Source organism: Saccopteryx bilineata, chromosome X (assembly GCF_036850765.1).
Source record: "Saccopteryx bilineata isolate mSacBil1 chromosome X, mSacBil1_pri_phased_curated, whole genome shotgun sequence".
NCBI classification, from domain to species: Eukaryota; Metazoa; Chordata; class Mammalia; order Chiroptera; family Emballonuridae; genus Saccopteryx; species Saccopteryx bilineata.
This window is the reverse complement of record NC_089502.1, coordinates 97,997,994-98,014,057: the sequence shown is the minus strand read 5'-3', so window position 1 is coordinate 98,014,057 and position 16,064 is coordinate 97,997,994. Positions and strand designations below refer to the sequence as shown.

At 37.4% G+C, this 16,064-nt stretch overlaps 1 protein-coding gene across 2 annotated transcripts in view; it reads right to left on the bottom strand.

Moving 5' to 3' along the window:
* RP2 (RP2 activator of ARL3 GTPase) overlaps positions 1-16,064 on the bottom strand; it is a 64,313-nt gene that overhangs the window by 12,891 nt on the left and 35,358 nt on the right. For both annotated transcript variants that reach the window (XM_066249876.1, XM_066249875.1), the window contains exon 3: positions 14,065-14,179. In XM_066249876.1, coding sequence (XP_066105973.1) covers positions 14,065-14,179 — 115 coding nt within the window. The remainder of the gene's footprint in view (positions 1-14,064; positions 14,180-16,064) is intronic.

Genomic DNA, 16,064 nt, shown 5'->3' with positions numbered 1-16,064 from the left:
GGGAGAATTTTAGATCAGGATCAAATTAACTATAAAAATACATACCAAGAATATTTTTTAGACAATTAGAGAAATTTGAATATGAATGGGTATTAGATGAGATGACAGAATTGTTAATCATGATAGATGCAATAATATGTGGTTACTTAAGAAAACATCTGTTTGTACTTTTGAATAGAGATAGTACATTTGGAAATTTGCAAAGAGTTTAAAAAGCATTTTTAGCCAAATAAATACTGAACTAAAAAGAAAAAGTTGATAATAAATGTAGTGTTTTTAGTTTTTCAGAAAGTGGAAAGTTTGAGGGTATACTTTTTTTTAGGATCAGTACAAGGATATAAGGTAGATAAAATTTTTAAAGTCAGACATTTATTACTGAAAGTTCCTATATTCTACAAAGACAACATAATCTAGAATTCAAAAATCCAATTTTTGTAGATTGGCCAGGTAATTGATTGATAGTTTTTGAATAGAATATTGTGAACTTCTGATAAGTGACCTAATTTGCCAATAAAAAAAATCAGCAAAAAAAGTAGACAAGTATATCAATTTTTATTAACATGTATGGATAATCCTATATTAAAAGAAAACTATAATGCTGACAATGCACTTTTTAAGCAGTCTTACTTGTCCTTCTATCTAATAATGATGACTATAATTACTGTGATTATTTCAAACTGAACTATGAGGTCAACAAGGATCACAACAAGTCATGTGTTTAGTGTTTTAATGTGAATGTCTTATCAAATACTTTGCAGTAGCTTTAAGTCTAAATATTTGAACTGTCATAAAAGATTGTGAGACTCTGAAGTAAACAAAAAAGATTCTTGAATGTCCTAATACTCTTCTGTGTAATCTGACATGACCTTGGAATAAGCCACTATCAGGTTCCAATTAGATTACAGCAACAGCTTCCCAGTTGGTCTCTCTGCTTCCCCCTTAGAGCAACCAGAATGATGTGACATTTTAAAGGGATCATGACACTCTTCTGCTCTAAAGCTTCCAATAAACTATTATCTATATTATTTTTAATCATCCTAAAAATAACTGACAGTTTAAAGTAATAACACTAACAATGTATTAGATATTTATAGCATATACAATAGTAAAATATATAGTAATAATGACAAAGAGATGGGAGGGAAGATTTGAGTATATAATGTTATTAGGACCTTATATACTATAGGTAGAGTGGTATATTACTACTATAAGGTGGACTCAAATGATTTAAATATATATACTGTACTTTAAAACCTAAGGCAACCATGAAATAAGAGAGGTATAAACAATAAGTCAATACAGGAGGTAAAGTATAATAAAAAATGGACTATTAAACAAAAAGAGCTAACAAAAATACAAATACAAATGGAACAGAAAGTAGCTAGCAAGATGGTAAATGCTGATCCAACTAGATCAATCCCTTTCAATGTGAATGGTCTAAACACAACAGTTAAAAGACAGAGATTGGCCCTGGCCGGTTGGCTCAGTGGTAGAGCATCGGCCTGGCGTGCGGGAGTCCCGGGTTTGATTCCCAGCCAGGGCACACAGGAGAAGCGCCCATCCGCTTCTCCACCCCTCTCCCTCTCCTTCCTCTCTCTCTCTCTCTTCCCTCCCGCAGCCGAGGCTCCACTGGAGCAAAGATGGCCCGGGCGCTGAGGATGGCTCTGTGGCCTCTGCCTCAGGCGCTAGAATGGTTCTGGTCACAACAGAGCAACACCCCAGATGAGCAGAACAGAACATCACCCCCTGGTGGGCATGCTGGGTGGATCCCGGTCGGGCGCATGTGGGAGTCTGTCTGACTGCCTCCCCATTTCCAACTTCAGAAAAATACAAAAAAAAAAAAAAAAAGACAGAGATTGTCAGGATTGAAAAGGAAGAACCAACTATATGCTAGTTACAGAAAATTCACTTTAAGTATATAGACTCAATAAGTTAAAAGAAAAGGAATGAAGATATACCGGTATATCATGAAACACTAACAACCAAACAAAAGCTGGAGTAGCTATATATCAGACAAAGATTTCAGAACAAGAAAGAATATCAGAGAAAAAAAAAGGATATTACATAATTATAAGGGCTCTCCAAGAAGACATAAATCCTAAATGTGTATGCGTTTAACAAGTTTCAAAATTCACAAAACAAAACCTGATAGGATCTAAAAAGAGAAATAGACAAATCCATAATTACAGTTGGAGACCTGGACATGCCTGTCTTTACTTCATAGAACAAGTAGGCAGAAAATCAGTAAGACTATAGATGATCTAAATAGCACTATCAACCAAATAGAGCTAGTGGATATTTATAGGACAGCATACCAAACAAAAGCAGATTACATATTCTTCTCACATGCATATAGACTATTCACCAAGATATACTATGTTCTGTGCCACAAAACAAACCTTAAATAGTACAGTGTGTGTTTTCGGACCATAATAGTATTAATCGACAAATCAATTACAGAAACACATCTGGACAATCTCCAAATGTTTGGAAATTAAACAATATACTTCTAAATAATCCTTGGATCAAGTGAAAAGTCTCAAGAGAAACTAAAAAAAATTATGAACTGCATAGGGGACCAACATACTTTTTCTGTCAAGGGCCAGATAGGAAATCAGCAAAACAATAGATACAATAGTGAGTGTGGCTGTGCTTCAAATAAAACTTCACTCACAAAATCTACAGTAGTCCATGTTTTGCCAAACCATGAATTAAATGAAAATACATCATACCAAAATTTGCAGGAGGCTTAAAGCAGTGCTTAAAGGAAAAATTTTAAGATGTACTACATATAGAGTCGGTCCACATTATTTGTGGATTCTTTATTTGTGAATGTGCCTTCTTGGTAAAATTTACTTGTGACTCCCAAATCAATACAGTACTTGCAGTTTTTGTCATGGTCATTTGTGGACACACACAGAATGGCAAACAATTTGAGTTGCCTGAATTGCATGTTCCCAGGTGAAAGTGAACAAAGGGATTCTCTGCCTTATTTCAGCATTCATTCTGTAAGCAAGTGTCTTTTTCAGTCTATTTTGTGCCACATTTTTCAAATTTTGTACTTTTTGTTGGTGATTTTGCTGTTTAAAATGGCCTGAAAACATAGTGCTGAAGTGCTGTATAATGTTCCTAAGCTTAGGAAGGATGTGATATATCTTACAGAGAAAATATTTTTTAGGTAAACTTCATTCAGGCATGAGCTATAGTGCTGTTGGCTCTAAGTTCGATGTTAATGAATCAGTAATATATACTAGAAAGGTTTCTTTAAACACACACACAACAAGATTATATATTGATTTGCTTTATCACATACTATACATGTGCACACACACATTCGTGTTTATTTTTCTGAGACATTTTTTTTTCTTTTTAATTAAGCTGGAAACGGGGAGAGACAGTCAGACAGACTCCCACATGCGCCTGACCGGGATCCACCCCGCATGCCCACCAGGGGCGATGCTCTGCCCACCAGGGGGCGATGCTCTGCCCCTCTGGGACGTGGCTCTGCCGGGACCAGAGCCACTCTAGCGCCTGGGGCAGAGACCAAGGAGCCATCCCCAGCACCCAGGCCATCTTTGCTCCAATGGAGCCTTGGCTGTGGGAGGGGAAGAGAGAAACAGAGAGGAAGGAGGGGGGGGGTGGAGAAGCAGATGGGCGCTTCTCCTATGTGCCCTGGCCAGGAATCGAACCCGGGTCCCCCGCACACCAGGCCGACGCTCTACCGCTGAGCCAACCGGCCAGGGCCTACTTTTCTGAGACATTTAAAAACAGCAGAAATCGAGAGTAATGGCGGAGTAGGAAGCGATACCGATAAATCTCCCCCAAAACTCAACAAGATCTTCAACCAGAAACAGAAAAACCTATACTTGGAGCTTCCAGATTCTTCGCAATACACCCAAAGGTATGATTGAGTGAAAAATTGGCTAAATATATAACCAAACCCCGAAGGAAATAGGGAGTAAGAAATGCTCCGCCTTCCTCACTAACCTAAACGGGGCGGCTTTCTCTGGTAACTGTGAATATAGAAACTGAGGCGGGCAAAGGGGGTGAATAGATCCAGGCCGCCGCAGCAAAAACGGCCGAACCAGGCTGTGACTCAGAGATCCAAGCCGAGGAAAATCTGATCCTGTGGCAACCCGGGCAATACAAGCTAACACTCGCGCCAAACCCAAACAAAGAAAGACAAGCGGAGCGGCCATTTTACCCGGTCTCCTGGTCGGTGCGCAGTTAGTGGAAGAGAGATTTCTTCCTAAGCCGCGGAAATGGGTGCCCGTGTTGCCCCACGGAGAGGCAGGGTCAGAGGCCTTTCTGTGGGCTGAGGGCAGAGTCTCTGGGCAGCCCCAGCGCCCTGGGAAAGCCACGCACGGGAGGGAGTGAGAACTAATCCCAACGGTGGAGATTTTCCCTGCTGGAGGCTATTTTACTCAGAGGGAACCGCGGCCGGCCTCATATCCTGGTTTGCGCGCGCAGATAAGGAGTGAGCGATTCCTCCGAGTGCCTCGGCAGTGCGCGCCCGTGTTATTGCACAGAGGGGCAGAGTCAGGGGCCTTTGTGTGGGCCAAAGCGGAATCTCGGGACGCCCCAGCGCCTTGCAAAAGCCACACACGGGGACGGAGCGAGAGCCAATTCCAACGCTGCAACTTTTCCCTGCGGTTGGGGGTTTCACTCAGAGCGTGAGACTGCTGGCCGGATATCCTGGTTGCAGACAGTGGGCACCCGCTTGTGTTACCGGATAGAGTGGCAGAGCCAGAGGTCTTCGAGTGGGCGGAAAGCCCGCCTGATTATGCTAGCAGCTCTGACTGACTGAGCCTTACCCAGAGCCCTGTGCTGAGTGGAAATAGAGTGGGGAGTTGCCAGCAATTTGAGCCTCTTACTATCCAGGCAGAGGCAGCAGCAACCCCATACCTGGACTATCAGGCTACTAATTGAGGAAGGAAAGACTAGGAGAAAGGCTCCAGGAACACGGACTCTCTCACTGTCGGAGCCTATAAATGCTAATGAGCCTCGACTACCAACGAGAATAAAGCACAATACATGACATTGCCATAGAGACTTATCAACTGCAAACCTCTACCTGAGCGTGCCAAAGGGGCAGAACCCGGGGTACAGAGTCACCGACCAGGAAGAGGGAGAGAAAAGAAAAAGCAAGAAGATAACCTCTCAAAATCAAGAATAATCTGCAGACTTTATAACCTATCCCATTTTATTATATTTGTTCGTTTGTTTCTCTTATCTTCATTCTTGAGACTTTTTTTTCCTCCTCCAATTTGGCCGATTAACTCTCTACCGGTCTTACTCTCTCCTCTCCTGGAACTACACTACCCATAAGTGTTACATCTCCCATTATCTTTTCTCTTCTCTTCCTTTCTCTCTATGAGGGTTGCACTCCAAAACCCTTAACTCTCTCTCTCTCTCTCTCCTTTCTTTTTTCTTCTTTTAGTGGTTCCCTCTTTTTTTCTCTCTCTCTCTTTCTTTTCTCCTTCTATATTAGTTTCTTCCTTTCTCCTTTACATCTCCTCTCATTCAAACCTCAATAACAAACAAATTATCTTATCTGGGACTCAAACCTATGTTTGTGGCATTTTGGGGGGTTTTTACTTCACCTTTTTAACTCACTAGCAGTGCTCCCATCCCTGGCTCTCCATATTATCTAGTTCTTGTTCCACTAAATACAATAGTAAGTTTTTAATTTGTCCCCCCATTTTTCCATTTTCCTCTTATTCCTCTCATCATAACTCTTAGAAAACCAACACCTAAAAGCAAATCATTTTATTCTTGACCCAAATTTTTTCCTTATTTGCTTTTTGTGGGTCCATACGCTTTTTTTTTTTTCCTTTTTTTTTTTTTTTCTTTCTCTCTTTTTTGCCCCTTTATTACTTTTCCCCAATTCAGGCCCTCCATCACAGGCATTGTTTGTTATAACTCACAGTCCACCACAAGATTTTCTCAAGAAAGAGGGGAGAGGAGAGGAGAGGAAAAAAAGAGGGGGGGAATAATTTCCTTTTTTAAAAAATTTTTATTTTATTTTATTTTTCTTTATTTCATTATTAATTTTTTTTTTAAGAAACAACTCTTTTCGATTTGTTATTTTTTTATTTTTTTTAACTTTTTATTCTTTATTAAATCTCATTAATACTATCAACAAAACCACCCTCAGATGCCATTAAGGAAGAGAAAATCGAATATCATGGATACAAAAGAAAGAGAGGTAACATAGCTAGATGAGGAAAAATCTATGGAGAAAAAATTTAATATATTGGAAACCTTGGAGCTAAATGACAGAGAATTCAAGATAGAAATCCTAAAAATCCTCCGAGATATACAAGAAAACACAGAAAGGCAATATAGGGAGCTCAGAAAACAACTCCATGAACACAAAGAATATATGTCCAAGGAAATTGAAACTATAAAAACAAATCAATCAGAGATGAAAAACTCAATTCACGAGCTGAAAAACGAAGTAACAAGCTTAGCTAATAGAACAGGTCAGATAGAAGAGAGGATTAGTGAAATAGAAGACAAGCAACTTGAGGCACAACAGAGAGAAGAAGAAAGAGACTCAAAAATTAAAAAAAATGAGATAGCCCTACAAGAATTATCTGACTCCATCAAAAAGAATAACATAAGAATAATAGGTATATCAGAGGGAGAAGAGAGAGAAAATGGAATGGAGAACATACTTAAACAAATAATTGATGAGAACTTCCCAAGCCTGTGGAAAGAACTAAAGCCTCAAGTTCAAGATGCAAACAGAACTCCAAGTTTTCTTAACCCCAACAAACCTACTCCAAGGCATATCATAATGAAATTGACACAAACCAACAGCAAAGAAAAAATTCTCAAGGCAGCCAGGGAAAAGAAGAATACAACATATAAAGGAAGGCCCATTAGATTATCATCAGATTTCTCAGCAGAAACTCTACAAGCTAGAAGAGAGTGGACCCCAATATTTAAAGTCCTGAAAGAGAGGAACTTTCAGCCACGAATACTATACCCATCAAAGCTATCCTTCAAATACGAAGGAGAAATAAAAACATTCACAGATACAGAAAAGATGAGGGAATTTATCATCAGAAAACCCCCACTCCAGGAATTACTAAAGGGGGTTCTCCAATCAGATACAAAGAACAAAAAAAAACAGAGCCACAAGTAAAAGCTCCAAGAAGAACACAATAAAACCAAATTTAAACTGTGACAACAACAAAAAGAAAAAGGGGGAGAAGACGGAGATTAACAGTAGCAAAGGACGATGGAGTGCAAAAGTACTCACAAAATAGTTCGCTACAATGAACTGGGTAGGGACCCTTTTCATTACTCAAAGGTAACCACCATTGAAAAAACCACCACAGAAGCACATGAGATAAAAAAGATAGCAACAGAGGAAAGATGTATGGAATACAACCAAATAAAAACAAAAGATAGAAAAACGAAAGAGAAGGATCAAACAAGACACAAAACTAACAGAAAGCAAGATATAAAATGGCAATAGGGAACTCACAAGTATCAATAATTACACTAAATGTAAATGGATTAAACTCACCAATAAAAAGGCACAGAGTAGCAGAATGGATTAAAAAAGAAAATCCAACTGTATGCTGCCTACAGGAAACTCATCTAAGTAACAAGGATAAAAACAAATTCAAAGTGAAAGGCTGGAAAACAATACTCCAAGCAAATAACATCCAAAAAAAAGCAGGTGTAGCAATACTGATATCGGATAATGCTGACTACAAGACAGGAAAAGTACTCAGAGACAAAAATGGCCATTTCATAATGGCTAAGGGGACACTGAATCAAGAAGACATAACAATTCTTAATATATATGCACCAAACCAAGGAGCACCAAAATATATAAGACAGCTACTTATTGATCTTAAAACAAAAACTGACAAAAATACAATCATACTTGGAGACCTCAATACACCGCTGACGGCTCTAGATCGGTCATCCAAACAGAGAATCAACAAAGACATAGTGGCCTTAAACAAAACACTAGAGCACCTGGATATGATAGACATCTACAGGACATTTCATCCCAAAGTGACTGAGTATACATTTTTCTCCAGTGTACATGGATCATTCTCAAGAATTGACCATATGTTGGGCCACAAAAACAATAGCAGCAAATTCAGAAAAATTGAAGTTGTACCAAGCATATTTTCTGATCATAAAGCCTTGAAACTAGAATTCAACTGCAAAAAAGAGGAAAAAAATCCCACAAAAATGTGGAAACTAAACAACATACTTTTAAAAAATGAATGGGTCAAAGAAGAAATAAGTGCAGAGATCAAAAGATATATACAGACTAATGAAAATGACAATACGACATATCAGAATCTATGGGATGCAGCAAAAGCAGTGATAAGAGGGAAGTTCATATCGCTTCAGGCATATATGAACAAACAAGAGAGAGCCCAAGTGAACCACTTAACTTCCCACCTTAAGGAACTAGAAAAAGAAGAACAAAGACAACCCAAAACCAGCCGAAGAAAGGAGATAATAAAAATCAGAGCAGAAATAAATGAATTAGAGAACAGAAAAACTATAGAAAAAATTAATAGAACAAGGAGCTGGTTCTTTGAAAAGATCAACAAAATTGACAAACCCTTGGCAAGACTTACCAAGGAAAAAAGAGAAAGAACTCATATAAACAAAATCCAAAATGAAAGAGGAGAAATCACCACGGACACCGTAGATATACAAAGAATTATTGTAGAATACTATGAAAAACTTTATGCCACTAAATTCAACAACCTAGAAGAAATGGATAAATTCCTAGAACAATACAACCTTCCTAGACTGAGTCAAGAAGAAGCAGAAAGCCTAAACAGACCTATCAGTAGAGAAGAAATAGAAAAAACCATTAAAAACCTCCCCAAAAATAAAAGTCCAGGCCCTGACGGCTATACCAGCGAATTTTATCAAACATTCAAAGAAGACTTGGTTCCTATTCTACTCAAAGTCTTCCAAAAAATTGAAGAAGAAGCAATACTTCCAAACACATTTTATGAGGCCAACATAACCCTCATACCAAAACCAGGCAAGGATGGCACAAAAAAAGAAAACTACAGACCAATATCTCTAATGAATACAGATGCTAAAATACTAAACAAAATACTAGCAAATCGAATACAACAACATATTAAAAAAATAATACATCATGATCAAGTGGGATTCATCCCAGAATCTCAAGGATGGTTCAACATACGTAAAACGGTTAATGTAATACACCATATCAACAAAACAAAGAACAAAAACCACATGATCTTATCAATAGACGCAGAAAAGGCTTTCGATAAAATACAACACAATTTTATGTTTAAGACTCTCAACAAAATGGGTATAGAAGGAAAATATCTCAACATGATAAAGGCCATATATGATAAACCATCAGCTAACATCATATTAAATGGCACTAAACTGAAGGCTTTCCCCCTTAAATCAGGAACAAGACAGGGTTGTCCACTCTCTCCACTCTTATTTAATGTGGTACTAGAGGTTCTAGCCAGAGCAATCAGACAAGACAAAGAAATAAAAGGCATCCATATCGGAAAAGAAGAAGTAAAGGTATCACTTTTTTCAGATGATATGATCCTATACATCGAAAACCCCAAAGAATCCACAAAAAGACTACTAGAAACAATAAGCCAATACAGTAAGGTCGCAGGATACAAAATTAACATACAGAAGTCAATAGCCTTTCTATATGCCAACAATGAAACAACTGAGAAGGAACTCAAAAGAATAATCCCCTTCACGATTGCAACAAAAAAAATAAAATACTTAGGAATAAACATAACAAAGAATGTAAAGGACTTATATAATGAAAACTATAAACCATTGTTAAGGGAAATCGAAAAAGATATAATGAGATGGAAGAATATACCTTGTTCTTGGCTAGGAAGAATAAATATAATCAAGATGGCTATATTACCCAAAGCAATATACAAATTTAATGCAATTCCCATCAAAATTCCAATGACATTTTTTAAAGAAATAGAGCAAAAAATCATCAGATTTATATGGAACTATAAAAAACCCCGAATAGCCAAAGCAATCCTAAAGAAAAAGAATGAAGCTGGGGGCATAACAATACCTGACTTCAAACTCTATTATAGGGCCACGACAATCAAAACAGCATGGTATTGGCAGAAAAATAGACACTCAGACCAATGGAACAGAATAGAAAGTCCAGAAATAAAACCACATATATATAGTCAAATAATTTTTGATAAAGGGGCCAACAACACACAATGGAGAAAAGAAAGCCTCTTCAATAAATGGTGCTGGGAAAACTGGAAAGCCACATGCAAAAGAATGAAACTGGACTACAGTCTCTCCCCCTGTACAAAAATTAACTCAAAATGGATCAAAGATCTAAACATAAGACCTGAAACAATTAAGTACATAGAAGAAGACATAGGTACTCAACTCATGGACCTGGGTTTTAAAGAGCATTTTATGAATCTGACTCCAATGGCAAGAGAAGTGAAGGCAAAAATTAATGAATGGGACTACATCAGACTAAGAAGTTTTTGCTCAGCAAGGGAAACTGATAACAAAATAAACAGAAAGCCAACTAAATGGGAAATGATATTTTCAAACAACAGCTCAGATAAGGGCCTAATATCCAAAATATACAAAGAACTCATAAAACTCAACAACAAACAAACAATCCAATAAAAAAATGGGAAGAGGATATGAATAGACACTTCTCCCAGGAAGAAATACAAATGGCCAACAGATATATGAAAAGATGCTCATCTTCTTTAGCTATTAGAGAAATGCAAATCAAAACGGCAATGAGATACCACCTCACACCTGTTCGATTAGCTGTTATTAGCAAGTCAGGTAATAGCAAATGTTGGAGAGGCTGTGGAGAAAAAGGAACCCTCATACACTGTTGGTGGGAATGTAAAGTAGTACAACCATTATGGAAGAAAGTATGGTGGTTCCTCAAAAAACTGAAAATAGAACTACCTTATGACCCAGCAATCCCTCTACTGGGTATATATCCCCAAAACTCAGAAACATTGATACGTAAAGACACATGCAGCCCCATGTTTATTGCAGCATTGTTCACAGTGGCCAGGACATGGAAACAACCAAAAAGCCCATCAATAGATGACTGGATAAAGAAGATGTGGCACATATACACTATGGAATACTACTCAGCCATAAGAAATGATGACATCGGAACATTTACAGCAAAATGGTGGGATCTTGATAACATGATACGAAGCGAAATAAGTAAATCAGAAAAAAACAGGAACTGTATTATTCCATACGTAGGTGGGACATAATAGTGAAACTAAGAGACATTGATAAGAGTGTGGTGGTTACGGGGGGGAGGGGGGAATGGGAGAGGGATAGGGGGTGGGAGGGGCACAAAGAAAACAAGATAGAAGGTGACAGAGGACAATCTGACTTTGGGTGGTGGGTATGCAACATAATTGAACGACAAGATAACCTGGACTTGTTATCTTTGAATATATGTATCCTGATTTATTGATGTCACCCCATTAAAAAAATAAAATTATAAAAAAAAAAATAAAAAAATAAAAAAAAAATAAAAACAGCAGAAATCATGTCACTTCAGCATGCATCTCCTACGTAGTCACAATATCATTATCATACTTAAGGATACTGACAATAATTCCATAATATCATTTTAAAAATTTTCCAGTTGCCTCAAAAATGTCTTTTACAGCTCACCCTACCCCATTCCAAGATCCAATCAAAGTTCATTTCTTGCATTTAAATCGTTATGTTTCTTTTAATACAGAAGCCCCCCAGAGCTTTTATTTGTTTTCCAGAATATTGTCTGAAGAGTCCTAGCCAGCTATCTTACAGAATGTCTTCTATATTGGATTTTTTCTCATTGTTTCCTCATGGTATCATTCATTTAACATTTCCTTAGATTTTCTTTCTTTCCTATAAACTAGAAGTTAAGTCTTGGCTTGATAAAATTCAGGTTAAATATTTTTGGCAAGAATACTTCATGGGTAATGTTGTATACTTCTTAATGCATCACATCAGAAGAAATACAACGTTAGGCTGCCCTACCATCGGTGATGCTACGTTTGATCACTGGGTTAATGTGGTGATCACCAAATCTCTGCTGTAAAGGTATACTTCCCCTTTGAATTAGAATGTATAAATATCCCTTTTCTTATCAACTTTTACCCCAATAGTTTTAGCATCCACTGATAGTCTTTATCTGAACTAATCATTACACTGGGGGTCGGAAAATGGTGATTTCCAAAGTCTATCATTTCTGCTACATTTATTAGCTCACAGTATTCCATAAAGAGCAAAAGAGCTTTCCCTTATTTCCTCTTTCCTTCTTTTTTATTATCACTATGGATGCATGAATTTCTGTTGTTGAATCAATTCCCTTTAATATTCTTTTTGATGCTTGAATTGTCCCAAATTTGGCCAGTGGAAACACCTTCAAGCTGGCTCCTGTGACCTTTTGCCATGACTTCATTTAGTGTTTGAGTACTTCCTATGGACATTTCCGGTTTTAAAAGCTGTTTATGTGATGTTTATTTGCTGAAATCCCTATAACATCTGCACACTGGTTTTAGTTCTACTTTTTGTGGGAAAAGAACATTGTACTTTGTCCATGTGGAATGTTGTGTTACTTAAACACAGACGTTATCTTTGGATTAGGGCACCTTTTTTTAAGACTTTATTCAATTTTTAGAGAGGGGAGAGAGGGAGGAGAAAGAGAGAGGGGGGAGGGGAGAAGGGGGAAGGAGCAGGAAGCATCAACTCCCATATGTGCCTTGACCAGGCAAGCCCAGGGTTTCAAACCGGCTACCTCAGTGTTCCAGGTCGATGCTTTATCCCACTGCGCCACCACAGGTCAGGCTGGGTTAGGGCAATTTGATGAAACAACTTCACTAACATTATGTAAGTATATAAATCATTAATTTAGCCCTACTCATATGCTCACTTCATCCCTAGTCCTCACACTTTAGGAAGCCCATTACATACATTATTACATTACATTATTTGATTAAATTTCTGAAAGCTGCTGAGAGTTTAAAAGTTCATTTTCAAGATTCCATCAGAATGTTCCCATGTCAAAAAAGTTGCATCAAAGGAGCCATGTCTTAATTTCTTATATATAATCTGGGCTAGATTCATGCTCTGGCTTGGATTGAGTTCTTAATACTACTATAGTAACCACAAAGGTATATGAAATACTGTATTAACACTTACAGGCTGAGTCACACCCAGCATTAGTTATTAAAATTATCCTAACAATCCTCCCACATTTCTATACAAGTTCTTGCAATTTATTACAACTTATAAAGAACATGTAAATGCAGACATGTCTTCTTTCTAACATCTACTCAGTCAGCGTCACATATTACTATACATATTTGCTCAGTCAGTAAAGAAAAGCCTGATGAGCCATGAACTTTGAGCAAACAATGTCCCCAACTCTCAAAGAAAAATAGTACTCTGTCCTCTAGAATCAGCACACCTTCAATACATATGTCAGAGAGCAACCCTTCCAAAGGGCACGCTAACTCTAGTTCCTCTGTTCACAGACCTATTTCCAGTACCTAAAATTTGTTCATAGGACTTGCCTGCTGGGGAAAATAATCCTAATTATGTGTGGGAAGTTAATCATATCAAATACATAAAATAGTACGCCATTTTATTTATATTTCTTACTTTTCTAGTACAGTCAACACCTACTGAAGGCACAAAGAATCCTTATGAAGTGCTTTGTAATTCTGCACAAGGAGAATGAATTGGTCATTCACTACAGTACAATAATACAACAATAATAAAATAATTAAAAATAATAAAACATAGTAAGTCTTTCAGTTCCTAAGAAAATAGAATAGGAAAAAACTTAATGTCTGATTTCTAGTTAGTTATATATGGTTTTTTGAGTTAGATGAAAATTTGACATTTCTAAATAGTAGGAAAAAAACATAAAACAAATAAGAGAAGGCAAAGAGAAAAGCTAATGGCTAGAATGAATCAAATCAACACGTCAAGAGGGTAACCACAAAAGTATACCAATCATCCATAAGGTACCTTTGTTCAAGTAACGAGTGAATTCGGGTGCTCTTCCTCGAAAAACCCTTTTAGCGTCCTCGGGTTTCATGGGCATTTCCCTTGTCTGAATCAGGAGAAAGCCTTCTTTAACCAGCTGTTGAAAATAAAATTTCACTTAGATTTTACAATGAACTTCTGAGATTAAAACAATATTCTTAGCATTTTTCTGTATTAAATGTGACACAGCATGCTGATTTTTGTTTTAGTTATAACTCGAATTCAGGGTATTTGCTGTAACAAGATTTCACATATATAAGATTCTTTCAGATAGGTGGCCCTGGGTAATAGTTAGTACATGTAGTACAATGGCTAGTGCTAAGATTAAGAGTCAAACAAATGGGAATGATCCCCTGACATTTTAAACATAATTAAATTTTTAAAAAATTTTATTGATTTTAATTTATTATGCTTACAAACATAATTAAAATTTTTGGACTAAAACTAACAGATGGAAAATTTAGTTTGGTGATACTGCAAAACATTCAATGACAAAAGAATGTTTATGTAAATTATGGTACGTTGACATGATAAAATACCATAGTTCATTAAACATAACAAATAATAAAATGTGAAAAGCTTATGTAACATGTTAATTTTTAAAAGCATAATACAAATTTATAGTGAATAACATAATAATGATAGATTACATTTATGGAATACTCATTTTGTACCAGATAGTTTTATGCATTTTAGGTGTATGATACATTTAACCTTTTCGTGAGGTAGGTACTATTATTATCCTCATTTTACAGATAAGAAAACTAAGGCACAGAGTGGTTAATAAACCTGCCAAGGTCGAACAAGCATTAAGTAAAAGAGTTGTGATTAGAATCTAATTAATCTGACTACACACTAAATAACTTAAAAACTATTTCTAAAAAGACTATTCAAAGACACAGTACATTATGATTTTTTGAGAGCATGCGCGCGCGCGAGAGAGAGAGAGAGAGAGAGAGAGAGAGAGAGAGAGAGGAGAGTGGTGAGAAGCATCAACTCATAGTTGCCTTACTTTTAGTTGTTCAATGACTGCTTTCTCATACGTGCCTTCACTGGGGGGCTCCAGCTGAGCCAGTGACCCCTTGATCAAGCCAGCGACCTTTTGGCTCAAGCAAGTGACCATGGGGTCATGTCTATAATCCCACAATCAGGCCTGAGACCTTGGGACTTAGAACCTGGGTCCTCAGCGTCCCAGATCAACTCTCCATCCACTACCTATTCAAGCTATTTGTGTGTGTGTGTGTGTGTGTGTGTGTGTGTGTGTGTGTGAGTGAGAGAGAGAGAGAGACAGAGACAGAGAGAGACAGAGAGAGGGACAGATAGGGACAAACAGACAGGGAGGGAGAGAGATGAGAAGCATCAATTCTTCGTTGCAGAACATTAGTTGTTCATGGATTGCTTTCTCATATGTGCCTTGACAGGATGGCTACAGCAGAGCCAGTGACCCCTTGTTCAAGCCAACGACCCTATGCTCAAGCTGGTGAGCCTGTACTCAAGCAGGATGAGCCCACACTAAAGCCAGCAACCTCAGGGTTTCAAACCTGAGTGCTCTGCATCCCAGTCTGATGCTCTATCCACCCACTGTGCCACCACCTGGTCAGGCAAGCTAGATATTTGTTTTTCATGAAAATTCCACTTTTGGACTTGAGAACAATGGTAATTACCCAACTTCAATTATGCAATACTTCTAAACAATTCAAACTACCTTCATTCTAATTTATCCTGTGCACATGTGTGATCCAAGTAAGAGTCAGCAAGAAATCTGATGTTTAGGTGAAAAAACTAAGGCTCAGTAACTTCTTTTGACTCCATATGGAATGTGCTTTTTGCTTCACTCAGCGTTTGTGGACTTTCTACCCTCTCAAGTTTTACACTTCCTATCTCAAAAAATCATTATGATATATTTAATTTATAGAAATAAATGAAACAGAATTCTGTGATACTCCTAGGGTTTAATAAAAACATAGATAGCAATCACAGTT